Source organism: Chiloscyllium punctatum, chromosome 10 (genome assembly GCF_047496795.1).
Source record: "Chiloscyllium punctatum isolate Juve2018m chromosome 10, sChiPun1.3, whole genome shotgun sequence".
Classification (NCBI taxonomy): domain Eukaryota; kingdom Metazoa; phylum Chordata; class Chondrichthyes; order Orectolobiformes; family Hemiscylliidae; genus Chiloscyllium; species Chiloscyllium punctatum.
In genome coordinates this window covers 38,358,484-38,372,863 of record NC_092748.1, presented here as the reverse complement: position 1 = coordinate 38,372,863, position 14,380 = coordinate 38,358,484, and the positions used below count along the sequence as shown (strand labels likewise).

Genomic DNA, 14,380 nt, shown 5'->3' with positions numbered 1-14,380 from the left:
TATTTTAAAACAAAATTTATTCGCAAGTGCGAATGTTCAAAACGTAAGTCAGAGTGCCTTTGAAGATTTATCTTACCTACTGGCAAGGATTTGACATTATTTTATTGAACAATTTATCTATTATCTCATTACTATCATGCCCACATCCCTGGGAAGTTGTGATTATAAAGGAGCTTATGAATTTTATATCGTTCAGGTTTAAAATTCCCAAAATCTCTAATTTTTAAAAAAATCTGAGATCAGTTTTATCTATGAGAAAGTGAAGGGGCTTTTGAATTTAAATTGGGTCCCTTCAATGGGATAAACAAATTATTCAGATGTGAGAACCACCACATGAACATTATACATTGGTCAGAAGGTTTGGCAGAAAAACTAAAATCAGTATAAATGAAATGGATTACTACTAGTTTGGAAACCATCAAACTCTACACATTAAGGTACAAAAGGTTATTTTAGTTTGGTTTATTAGTCATGCCAGAACCTCGGAATAAGTCAGTTATTAAGTTTACTTGTTTATATAAAAGTCTGTCAGTTTTGTTAACATACGCTAAAAATTAAATAATTTATTTTGAAATATCATCCCGAACTGTTTCTACAAAAGCACATGTAAAATCTTTTTCACCAAGAATTCATATGCGAAAATAAAATTGCTACATATAATAAGGCATTGTCTGTATGTCGCAGAAATAAAAGTGGCATTGTGGCATTGTAGTGCATTTGAGTAATCAGCCTCATTTTAGTTAGGAGATGAAGATTAACATTTAATGTCTGCAAAAATTTAAGAAGGTAAAATCACCAAATTCCCAGAGAACCACAGACCTACCCTCTCATTAGAGAGAGTGAGAGAGAGAGGACTGGTAAGAACAAATTACTGCAGATGCTGGATTTTGCACTGAAAACAACAAATGCTAGAGATCACAGTGGGTCAGACAGCATCCATGGAGAGTGAGCAAGCTAATGTTTTGAGTCCAGATGACTCTTCATCAGAGCTGAAAGTAAAGTGTGGACGGGACAGCATTTATGCTACAGTTTGGGAGGGATGCGGGTGGGAGTTGTGGATATAGGGTGCTGATGGAGAAAAGATGTTGATAATTCAAATTAAGTGATTGGTATGTGAGAATGGCGGAACAATGATGCGTCTCCTGCTAGATTTGAGAGTACAGTAAATGGGATTGGAGGAGGGAAATTCATGATAACAAACCAAAGGAAAGGGAAGAAATGGGAGTTGGTTCATAATTTAAAACGGTTGAACTCAATATTAAGTCCAGAAGGCTGTGAACTACCTAGTCTGAAGATGAGATGACTGGTGGTAGTTTAACCTGAGGGTCACCATACTTCAGGTGAGAGTCAAAGTTGAGAAGGTGGGACTTCCATGGTATCTTCAGTCAGTGTGAGAATTGAACCTGTGCTGTTGGCGTCATTCTGCATTGGAAACCAGTTATCCAGCCAACTGAATCAACCAATCCCCAGAAGATTTTGTACAATCACTTTGTTTATAATTAGGATGAAAAATAATTAACTTGATGCTTGGTTTCTTAGATTAAATGCTACGTATCTAAAGCATTTTAGTTTAACTTTAGTGGTGAATACTACACCTGTATTTGAATTATTTCATAGTCAAACAAACCATTTTTAAAATGTGAATCTAGTTGCTGGGATGGTGATAGCAGCTGAATGGGGTGGAGGTTAGATTGATAATCTGGGACAGTGGACGATTAACTTTTAAATTGAATTATCATTAATTCATCAAAAATCATCTCAATTTTCAGCGTAAATGTAAATTTGGTGCTGTCTCATGTAATAACTTCTTATTTCCTCCAAAATTTCTACATCTATATTCTAAGGCAATTAATAACATTTGCCCTCATGAATATGGTATTCCATGACAGAAGGATAAAATACACAAAACAGTTAAATTAAAAAAGGAGGGACAATACTGAAATGAAATGAAGAAATGACTCAGTAGATTGAAAAAGTTATGATTTTTATTTCCTAGACCTTAAATTATTCACAACATTTTTAGATTGACCAAAGAAAATGTTAACCACACAGTCCTGTAGTGATTTGTGCCAAAGAATAAAATAGCATATTGCATGACCTTGCAATTCTAGCAGGGCCCTCAAGGCTGCAGGTCAAAGAATTGGGGTAAAGTGGATGTTGTCTGACTTCTTGCAGTCTGAAAGTTGGGATGAGAATTATCTTACAAAATGTACTTTATTCCATGTCTGTTAAATAATGTTTTTAATCAAAACTACTCAAATAGTCTTAGTGAAGATACTTTCAAGAGATATTCTGGTCAGGAAACAAACTGAGGATGGTTCGTGCATATTTGGCAGACATTGGAGTCGCTTTTATTACATCCCAGTATCCGCAATGGCAATAATAAGCTTTATAGAGTGTAATTCTACCCAGCTAAATATGAAATGAAGAAACATATCCCAGAATGGTTCATATAAAACCAAGCGCAACAGTTCAGTTTTCTTCAAATAAGATCAGGACTTGATTTTTTTTCATTTTCACATCTCAGTAACCAGCTCAAAACTGATTAGGTATTTATAAGAGTTACACTGATTTGTCAGAAATTATTGGTTGAATAGTTTTGTTTAACTTTAATAACATCATGTTTTCATATTTAATTTTATAATCATGTAAGATGTCAAGTGGTTTAATTGAGCTTGATGCTGCAAAGCACAATGTTCATCTGTCAAAGCCACTTAGTGGCTGTTTAGGGTCTTCATTATTAAATATAGGGACATTAAGCACTGGATATGCTGTTTATTTACAGATATAGGTCAGATTCAGGAAAACTATTTTTTGTACAGGATATGAGATATTTGGTTTCATTAGCATAGTATTACTCAAAATAGATTATATTGTTAATGAGTTAAATATTGTTCTGATCGCCTGTGTGTTTGCAGTCATCTAGTTATTGCCCTTGACAGAATACAAAAGGAAACAAAGATGGTTCTCAAGGTCAAAACTCTAATTTTCAAGAAAATTATTTTTTAAAAGTTGGTTTTGTTCCAGGATGTCCAAATTGAATTTAATGAAATTATGAAGCAATTGGCAAATTATTTCAGGCAAGGTATTCACTAAGATGGGTTTAAATTGTCAGAGTACACTTTCATATGTGAAGATATATGTCAAGTATATTAATAGAGTTGTGGAATAGGTTAGAGAAAAGGCCCAGGGAGGAGCTAGCTATGATTGAATCATTTAAGAAGCTAATAGCATAAAAGAAGAAAATAACTGTGTTGTGTGAACACAAATTTGCAAAATCAGCAATCTGCCATCAAGTATACTTTATAAATGTGTCGTTCATAAAATAACATGTTTTTATTTTTCTTAAGGAAATTTCTTTTTCTATTCAGCATAGAAATCGTAAAACAATTATTTGATACCCAAAAATCATTGAGGTTTTAAGAAATTTCACCCATTTAGCCCACCTGACCAAAGACCTCTTCATTCACAGTAAATGTTAGGTCTAAAATATCATTGATGTCATTGTCTTTCATCCACTGCAGACTCTGATGAAATTCCTCATCCAAATATTCCAGGTCACTCAGATCACAGGATCTGGCAAGAACAGGCAAACACGTAGGGAATGTCCAATATGCTCAATAAGTCAATTAAACAGTATCACCATAACATTATTTAGTAATCAGCTCAGTCACACTTAAGCATATACTGGAAGATAATTCCAGCAAAACTGTTATAAGGTCTTAAAGCATCCAAATACCAAAATACCAGTATTTTCTGATAATAGCCTCTAAAGGATCTTTCATTTCAACAATGATTAAAATAACAAATTACATGATTAGGTATACTGGCAAATAGAAAAATGTCATGCAGGTATAAACTTCCACTTGGTATTTTATGATACAAAATCATTAAAAACCCCTGGTTCTTTTTAACATCGAATATTGTATTTTCACTACATTACTCTTCTAGGCTTATTGCTATCATTGAGAATACCTTGATCAATTTGTGTGTTAGTTTTTAATGTGTTTCATATGGCATTTGCAAGTTCAAGCTATCTCAACTGTCAATCAGTTCTTAACATAAACCCATTGACACTAACCAGCTGAAGCATAAACTATGACCCTCATCTCAGCAGAAACAAAACAAACTCTTACAAACCTGCAAAATACAAGAACTTTTTTTGGTCTCCCAGACCATGCAATAAAATAGCATAACTGCATTGATTTGAAAAAGCATACTTTGAATACAAGAAAGGTGGTGAGTCAGGTAATAGCAGTGGGTGAATATTGTTTTCCTCAAAATCAATATTGAGAAAGAAGGATAATCCGATTATAAAGCAAGGTTTCTAGGACATTGGTTAGGCCACTGTTGGAATATTGCATGCAATTCTGGTCTCCTTCCTATTGAAAAAGATGTTGTGAAACTTGAAAGGGTTCAGAAAAAATTCCAAGGATGTTGCCAGGGTTGGAGGATTTTAGCTATAGGGAGAGGCTGAACAGGTTGGGGCTGTTTTCCCTGGAGCACAGAGGCTGAGGGATGACCTTATAGAGGATATGGGCCGGGTGCTGGCAGGTGGGACTAGATTGGTTTGGAATATCTGGTCGGCATGGACGAGTTGGACCGAAGGGTCTGTTGCCATGCTGTACATCTCTATGACTCTATGACATCTATTATAAAGTGAAACAATCGTAACACAAATTCCATTTTATTGCATCTTACACATACATCTTACAGCAGGAAACTCAAATTTTAAAATAAACTTCAGTTTATTTAAATAAACATACTGAATGTAATTCTACAAATCTATGTACAATGGGATTAACCTCTCAGATCAGTGAAATGGCAAAGGTTCCCAACTCAGTTCGTCTTTTGTACCAATTTCAAAATCAAAGAGTCTCCAACTTTCATGCAAAACTTAGAAACAACAGTGACGGGCCATTTAACCCCTCAAGCTGGTTCTGCCATTCAAAGCGATTATAGTTAACCTGAACCTAACTCCATATCCATACCATTATCTACATCCTTAATATTTCTAGTTAAGAAACATTTTATTAATCTCAGATTTAACATTTACGATTACTTTCAATTGCGATTTGAAGCAGGGCATTCCAAACTTTAACGAAAAATTCTGTTTTTTATGTCTCTTTCTGAGATTTTCTCAGGTGCTACTTCAACCTCAAAACAAATTAGAAACCAAATTCTTCTCAAAGCAGGAATTTGTAAACTCACTACACAGTTACATTAAAGGATATTGCAGATGACACAAAACTGGGGATGTTGTTGGTAGTGAAGAGGATGGTCTCAGGCAATGGCAGATAGAATTTAATCCAAATAAGTGCAAGATGATGCATTTTGTGAGGTCTAATAAGAGAAGAATATACATACTGAATGATAGTCCCTAGGGATTACTGAGCAACAAAGGGACTATGATGTAGAAGTCTATAGATACCTGAAGGTCACAGTGGAAGTAGACAGGTTGGTGAAGAAGGCATACAGAATGCTTATTTTTATTAACTGGGACAGAGAATATAAGAGCAAGAAAGTTTTGTTGCAACTTTGTAAAACATTTTTCAAGTCATAGATGGAATACTCTGTGCAATTCTGGTCGCCGCACTATTGGAAGGATGTGATTGTATTGGAAAGGGTACACAGGAGATTCACCAGGATGTTGACTGTGATACAACATTTAAGAAGTATAGGATGAGCGCTTAAAATTCCTGGGCATGGTCGGCTATAGACCATGTGCAGGTAAGTGTGATCAGTATAGTTTGTTTTTTGTTGGTCAGCATAGACATGACTATGACTAAAGAAATATCAGTTTCAGTGCTGGGCAGGCAGCCAAGAATCCAAAAATGTTGTTTTCCTTCATTCAATCCTTATCCTCTTTTAGTATATGATATTACAGCAAATTCCAGACCTGCTCTCTTCTGGATTGACTGGACTTTCAACTTCTTCTGCACATCAATACATTTTTCCACAAAAAGGAAACACAAACATAACAGTCAAGAAAGGAAAGTGGGGGATTCACCTATAATGATGCTACTGAGTGACAAAGGAGATTATTAGATTCTCTCCTGGAACTTGGTAATGGTGTGAATGTTACTTCCTATTGACCATCTTAAGCTTGAATGTTGTTCATGCCTTGCTGCTTGCTAGTATGACCTGCTTCATTATCAGAGAAATTGTGAATGAAACTTAACACTATGCACTCATCAATGAACATCCACATTTCTGACTCTGTTGGAGGGAAGCTGCAATTTATAATAATCTGCTACATTGTCTGCAAACAATTTCAATTACTGATGGATCAATACTTTGATGAAGCCTGCTTTTGCCAGCAATCAGAGCACCAACTCTGGGGGCAAAAATTATAATGGGAAATGCAATGACTCAAATAAGATTCAGCTTAATCTTTTCACTGGATATGAAACAACAATTCAGCATTCTTGCTTCACTAATAAACAGTTGCATTTGTTTATTTGCTTTCCAGTTTGACTTCATGAAATCTCACTCAAGTGCTAGCATAGCAGCGGGCCAACAATTTCTCACATTCTTTTTATTTTTACGCTGTATAGATGATGGCATATAGATGCTGTCAACAAGGTACAATGAATGCTAAAACCTCTTATAGGTGGAATCATTTACAGTCAAAATTGACTTTGATCAACAAACTATTATGTTTAAGTGTTGTTTGGAATCCATTCAGGTGAGTGGAATCTATTTTATCATGATTCTTACTTGAACCTTGTGGACAAAGTTTAGGCTTTTAGAGTTAAGAAGGTGAGTGACTCATTAACAGTCCCCAAACTCTATTCCTTTCTAATGGCCATGACATTGATACAGTTGGTAAAGTTCAGTTTCTGATCAGTTGTGATCCTGAAAATGTTTATAATAGAAAATTCAGGCATATTTGCACTATTAAAGGTTAAGGGAAACCAGCAGAGATTTTTCATGCCAAAGACTGTGACTACATAGTACATTCTTGCAAATGCTGCACATCATTTGTCTCTCAAGCTTGAAGTATTATTTAGGTCCCATTGTTTGCAATCTTGGGCTGCTTCATTATTGGCATTAGAGATGATCAAATAACATTCCATTTTAAGACATTGGGAACATTGATGATTCAGTTAAAAATGCTTGGTGGAAGGATGCTCCCATGAAGAGCTCTTTAGTTATGTTCTGGAGGTTATGATTGGCCTCAGGTGATAACAGACACCCTCCTTTGGGACACATGTAATTCCAGCCACAGGAACTCCCCTTGTGTTCCACTGACATGTTTACTTAGAATTCCTTAACTTCCTAAGCAATAGGATCTCACTATGATGTCAAGGGTGGCTATTTTCTCTTCTCCTTTGGCATTCAGTTAATCCATATATGTTTGAATCAAAACCTGGTTGAGATCTACAACAAATATGGTCCAAGTGAACTCAAAAAGATTTGGGCAACATCAGCAGGGCCAGAATTATTTGCCCATCCTTACTTGCTGATGGTGGTGAGCTGCCTTCTTGGACCACTGTAATCCATTTGTTACAGGTAAACTCTCAATGTCATTCAGGAGGGAGTTGCAGAATTTTGACTCAGCGACACTGAAGGAACAGTGATCTATTTTCAAATCAGGAAGTTGAATGATTTGAAAGGGAAGGTGATGGGGTTACCGTGTATCTGCTGTCTTTGGCCTTCAAGTTGGAAGTGACCTTGGGTTTGGAAGGTGCTGTTGGAGGATCTTTGGTGAATTTCTAAAGTGCATTTCTGAAGTCAGTACATACTGCTGCTACTGAGCATCGGTGATGGAGGGAGTAAACATGAGTATGATGCCAGTCAAATGGACTCCTTTTTTCTGAGATGGTGTTAAGTTTCTTGAATTTTGTTGGAGCTGCACTCATCCAGGCAACTGGGGAGTATTCCATCACAGTCCTGATTTGTGCCTTAGAGATAGTGGACAGTCTTTGGGAAGTTAGAAGGTGATGTACTTGCTACAGGATCTAAGCCTCTGACGTGCTGCTGTGGTCAATGAGCTTCTGGTCAATGTAACCCCAAGAATGCTGATAGTGGATAATTCAGTAATGATTATGCCATTGAATGTCAAGGGTGACGGTTAGATTCTCCCTTATTGGTAATGGTCATTTCTTGGCATTTGTGACTTGTCAGCCCAAACTTGGATATTCTTTAGAGGTACCTGAATATGGACTGTTTCAGTACCTGGGGAGTCGCAAATGGTTCTGAACATCCCCACTTCTGACCTTATGATAATGGGATAGTCATTGATGAAGCAGCTGAAGATGGTAAAGCCTAGCACACTATCTGAAGAAACTCATACAGAGATGTACTGGAGCTGAGATGACTGACCTCCAATAACCATCTTCCTTTGTGACAGGTATGATTCCAACCAGCAGAGTTTACCCACTGATTCCCATTGACTCCAGTTTTGCCAGGTCTCCTTGATGCCACTTTTGGTCAATTGCTTACATTAAACATTATCCATATATAAGGACTAATAGTGTTCAATTTGTCACTGTTTGAAGAAAAGGCAAATATGTTGGCCTTATATCCTAAAGACTGGTGGACCATATCAAGCATCAGATTCCTTTGGCTATTTGCAACAAAGTAAAGTACCGGCCACTCCCAAACAGCCTGCACTTGCAAACCATGTAACACAGTGTCCACCATTAGATGTGATTCTGCAAATGGACAACATTTGCTAGATAATCCTGAATGTGTGAAGAATCATGGTGACAAGAATTTAGGATTGTCAGATGTGCAAACACTGCTGTATTTACGTATACTAGAAGCTAGGTATATTACTATACAAACCCTGTACTTTGCACAGAGAAAAAATATGGACACACCCTATGCCTGTTTCAACTCAATAAACTAGATGACAGCCATTTACTGGTTTATTTATTAGAGCAATTCACTGACCAATGAGAGTCAACTGCCTGATGTAAAGTTAAAAGAAAGCCTGGCTGTTATGTGTCAATAATCACTCATCAATACATTCTACATGATAATACTTCTACCAAGCAAAACTTGCCAACAATCAATATTCCCCTCTCATGCAGTATAAATGCTGGTTTTCCCCTTGAATTGGTAATTGTGAGAATTGTTCTGATGAGTGAAAAATGAAAAGCTTTGACAAAATGGGTCTGTTTCCAGAAATACAAGAGGTGAATTGTGAGAAGGCAGAGGCTAGAATTAGAAGCTGAAATCAACTGTAAAAAGAGTTTCTTATTGTAACCTGGATATTCTAGGACAAGTGAAAATACTTTCTGGGATGTAGGGGTCTAGGGCTGAATTTTGTGAGTGATCTGAAGCAAAGAAGTCAAAAATCTTGAGTACAAATGAAAAGAAACCACAGAATGACGTAGATTGAAAATTTCATCAAGATTTGAATCAAAGCTATTAGAGTGCATTTTTAACTGTAGATAAAGAATTAAACTTTCCTTCTTGGTTATTAATATTTTCAAGAAATATCTATGGTGAGATTACTAAAAAATATTTTTCTGCTCGTAGCATCTTATTATTATTTGAAATGCATTTCAAGCACACTTGGTACCTTTCAAATATTTCTTCTGCACAAATTATTGCTTCTAATTTGACGCTGAGTTTCTAGTCATAGACTTCGGATAGTTTTGACATACCTGCCTGAATAGTTTCTCAGGAAAATTTGAGAGAGAGAAAACATAGTCTGACATCTGGATAACTCCAGAACTGTCATCCCAATCATTCATACTGACGTCTGCCACCTAATCCCTGGAATCCTCCACCTCACCCACATGCTACCTCACCAATTCAATAACTTTCAAACCGAGCTTATTGTATAGTAGCTGGTGTCATAAAAAGGGAACATGACCTATCTTCTTCCTGACTCTGCTGTATCATAAAGGGGCTTCCCCATGGATGCAGCACTGAGCATTTCTAGCTCAAAGGACCTGGGCATGCAAAGCGGAGCAGAGTTGGGTCAGTAGAATACTCTCATTGATTAACATTCTAGTAATGACTACTGCCCCTTGGAAGACTGAGACTTATATTTTGACAATCCATGGGTAAATGTTCACAGAAGACAAACAGTTGTCTCATCTGAAACAGGTGTTTTCTAGTCATACAGAAAATACCTTTGTATTATTCTTCCATTTTTTTCTTGTAATTTTATCTCAAGTCTTTTCTGAAAGTTTGGATTCCTCACCTAATTCCAGTTGGCTTTAACTATCTCAGTGAAGCCGCTATCATTTAGGACTGAGCTAAGATGAGGTTTTCACCAAGATAAGGCTGATCTTGTTCTAAGTGACGTCTACATATTTGCACTTTTGAAGAGGTTAACAGAGATCAGGAACATTTCCACCTCTCTAGAACCAAACTTACTTTAGCTAATCAAGCAATCCTGCCACTGTGACATGAAAAGACAGCGGCTGGACATGGGAATATGAGTGGGCCATTCAGCCCATCAAGCCTACCCTGCCATTCAATTAATTCACAGCTGATCATCTACCACAATGCCACTTTCCTGCATTATCTTGATATCCCTTAATATTAGTAGATTCCAGAAATCTATTTATTTTCATCTTGAATATGCTCCAAGATTGACCTTCCATAGGCTCTGGGATAGAGAACCCCAATGATTCATCAACCTCTGAGGGAACAAACTTCCTCCTTGTCTCAGTTTCAAATAGCCAAACCCTTATCCTGAGATTATTTTTCATAAGTTTACACGCACCAACCAAGAGAAATATCTTATCTATATCCACTGTAGTAAGATTCTATAAGTTTCCAAAACATCACTCTCATTCTTCAAAACTCTAAGGAGCAAAGACCCAGTTTGTCCAATCTCACCAATCCAGGGATTAATCTAGTGTGTTAGCTGTTGCACTCCTCTACCGCAATTATATCCTTCCTTAGGTAAGGAAACCAAAATTGTACACAATACTTTAGGTGAGGTCTCACCAAGGCTTTGTGCAACTGTGGTTACATATCTTTACCCCGTATGCAAATCATTTTGCATTGAAGGAAAACATGACATTTTCTTCCTGATTGCTTACTCTACCTGCTTGCCAACTTTAAGTGACTCATGGTGTGCAAAGGACAGGATGGGCAAGAAGATCTTACATAAATTTTAAATGACATATGATGTAAATAACAGATTGTACACAATGTTGAGACTGTAATACAATCCTGCTTTTATAATTGTGAACTATGATTAAAAGGCTTATGCTCTTGAACCTGTAGTACATGTGTTCTCTGCTCTCTTATTCTCTATTTAATAATTTTCTAAAAGATTAATGATTGAGAGCAGCCTTTATTGTAAAATCTGAGACAGACCACATTAAGTTTAAGTTACCATGAACAAATCTAATTTTAATTTAAAGAAATGGGCCTAAAGCCATGAGATCTGAACTAATTAAAGAATATTTTGGACTACTGTAATTCTAGTGCTATAATTAGATTCCAAATCAGTGAAGCTGCTCGATGTGCTATTTGATTAAGTAGTTGATCATAATGATGATCCCAGACTGATCACCATTACATGATCATTTTTATTCCCCGGGACCAAGTGAAATGGAGCGACAAGTGATATAGATATTGACAGAACCTGTCCATTGTTCCTGAATAAATTTCCACAAATTTAATACACATTCTCACACTAGAATGTTCAAAAATCTCATCTTCTCAAAATGTCATTGCTGAAATCTCTTTTCTTAAACAGGTACTATTCTTCTGACCTCTCCTACCATTGCTGCTGAAAATGAAGTGTCAAAAACTCCTCAAAATAGTTTAATAATTATTTCACCTGAGTTAACCAACAAAATAAAACAGATTTGATGCAGAGATAGACCAAAATGCTATCTTGTGTGTCAATCATCTGAAAGTAATAGAAATTCCAACAGCTAAATCCAGAGACAAGCTATTTATTTTTAAGATTTGTTTTGAAGAAGTATATCTGCATTTTTATCGAAAGATTCACTGGGGATGAATATTTGAATTTTATGTTAGAAATTGTGATTAGATATATCTTTTCAGTTCCGCAATAACATATTTCCTGTTATCTTAAAGCTATTGGTTTATTAAAATGAACTGGTCAAAGCAATATCACTGATCAAATTTGATGCAGACTAGCAACAACTTGCTTTTGAATTGATTAGTTGACATATATCAGTTTTTTTCTCATAAAATTCACACAGGAAGGGACCAAAATAGTTAGAATATGAAATGAGAAGAGAAAGAAATTAACAATGATGGAACAAATAGCGGAAATAATAAATAATAGAAAAGTGTGAAGCCAAGTCTAAAGATCAACAGTAGGGTCCAAGTGACAAAATGGAGAGAGATGATCTGGAAACAGTAGATCTACAGGGTAAACTTAAGGAGTAACAAAGCCAGGTAAATATATTTCAGATTTAAATTGATGATTAGAATGGAACTTCATCTTGAAATCTTAGATACAGTGATAACTATAATTTGAAAGGATAATAATATCAAACACTAGCTCATCAACTATTCAAATACCATGATTATTGCCCTGAAGAATGGAGTCCCATTTTCTAAACTGAGTGTTCAGTTGTGTTATATTATAGTTCAATTGCAGTGCTTTATTATTATTGCTCCTGAACTGGCTATTTTGAACATTTTCCTTCTTCATGCAATATGTTTGTGAAGTCGAGTCATTGGACTCAAAACGTTAACTGTTTTCCTTCCACAGATGCTGTCAAACCTGCTGAGTTTATCCAGCAATTTCTATTTTTCCTTGCTGCAGTCTTCTGCTCTCGGTCTCTGCTTTCTTGAATAGAGGTATTACATTTTTGGATTTCCAATCTGTTTAGACATTTCTAGGGAATTGTGGAATATTACACCTATTGCTTCCACTAATTCTGCAGCCACTTCTTTTAGGAACCTAAGATACAGACCATAAAGTCGAGAGGATTGTCAGGCCTTAGTGCCATTAATTGTTCTTCTACTTTTTTCTCTGGTCATAGTGGCTATCAGGAAATTGCAGAGTCCATGAACAATTATTTTCCATTTGCCTTCACATTTCAAATTCCTCCCTTCATTTTGCTTTGATTTTTTTTGTAGTTATTGGCATTTTCATTTTTGAGTATTTTAGCTGGAAGGCAAATTTAAAATATTTGTTTATAACCTAACATTTCCTGCTGTCCATTATTAATTCCTCAGTCTCAATTCTAAGGGATCAACATTTACTTTAGCCATTCTCATCATTTTTATACGCATGTAGAAGCTTTTACTGCTGGTTTCAGTATTTCTTGCTCGTTAATACTCATATTTCTCTTGCTTTTTATTAAATCATCTTTGCTGGTTTCTAGTGTATAGTATGTCACTGTAAGTGTAGCACTTTCCCACCAAGGTAGTCTGGGATCCTATGTATTTGTTAGTCTATGTATGTGTCTCACCTTTCCCACCAATCATCATGCTGCTATTGTCAATGAGGCCACTATTGCATCTTCTTATTCTTCCTATTACTGAAATGGCACCTCAAACAGGCAATAACAAATTATTTCTTCCGAAATGTCCAACTGTGGGAATTTACTGCAATATTTTTCAATCACTAATTAATTACTTGTCATCATTCATGCAACAGCAGTAACTGAATGTTAATTCTGATTCCATTAACACTAATGGACCAAATTACTGTACCCTAATGTATACTTCCTTCGTCCATTGTTAACTCGAACAATAGAGGAAATTATCCCATATAAAAGAAGCCATATAATCATAATGGGATACTACGAACCTTTCTCATAATTACCATTGTAATCTGACATCTCTAATCATAAAACATTGCCTTTTCTCTCTCCACACGCTCAGTATTTCCAGCATTCTCTGTTTTTTATTTCTGATTTCTAGCATTTGCTGTACTTAGCTTTAGTAATTTTACTGCTCCTACAATGCTTCTTCCCTGGGATATTAAGGAGACAATAAGTACAGAAATATTAAGAATGAGGGGTGCAATGTTAAAATTCAGATAAGGCTATTGAGGAGTGAAACCTATACCTATACATTATTTTTCATATAACGGGCAATGGACATTTGAAACAATTGAATCCCAAAATGCTGTGATTGCTGACAATTTCAAGACTGGGTAATTAGATTTTTGTTGTTTGATAGGAGTATAAAGGGATATGGAATAATGATGAATATATGTATATATCTGAGGTGCACTTTAGGTATGGAATAAGACTAATTACTGAACTTATGAAAATGATTGAATTTTACATATGGTTTAAAGAATAAAAATGTGGATCCAAGACTGCTATTTTGAATTTAAATAAGGGCAATGATGAGGGCATGAAAGCAGAGCTAGAAAAAGTGAACTGGAAAGTTAGGATATGTTAACAGAGATGCAGTGCAAACATTTAAGGGGATATTCCATAAGCACAGAATAGATACAACT

At 35.8% G+C, this 14,380-nt stretch overlaps 1 protein-coding gene across 2 annotated transcripts in view; it reads right to left on the bottom strand.

Moving 5' to 3' along the window:
• Positions 1 to 14,380, bottom strand: part of hecw2b (HECT, C2 and WW domain containing E3 ubiquitin protein ligase 2b) — a 338,435-nt gene that overhangs the window by 23,760 nt on the left and 300,295 nt on the right. Inside the window, exon 24 of one of the 2 annotated variants that reach the window (XM_072578957.1) lies at positions 3,447 to 3,576. The exons of the other annotated variant lie outside the window; for it this stretch is intronic. Coding sequence (XP_072435058.1) covers positions 3,447 to 3,576 — 130 coding nt within the window. The remainder of the gene's footprint in view (positions 1 to 3,446; positions 3,577 to 14,380) is intronic. 2 annotated transcript variants of the gene reach the window in all.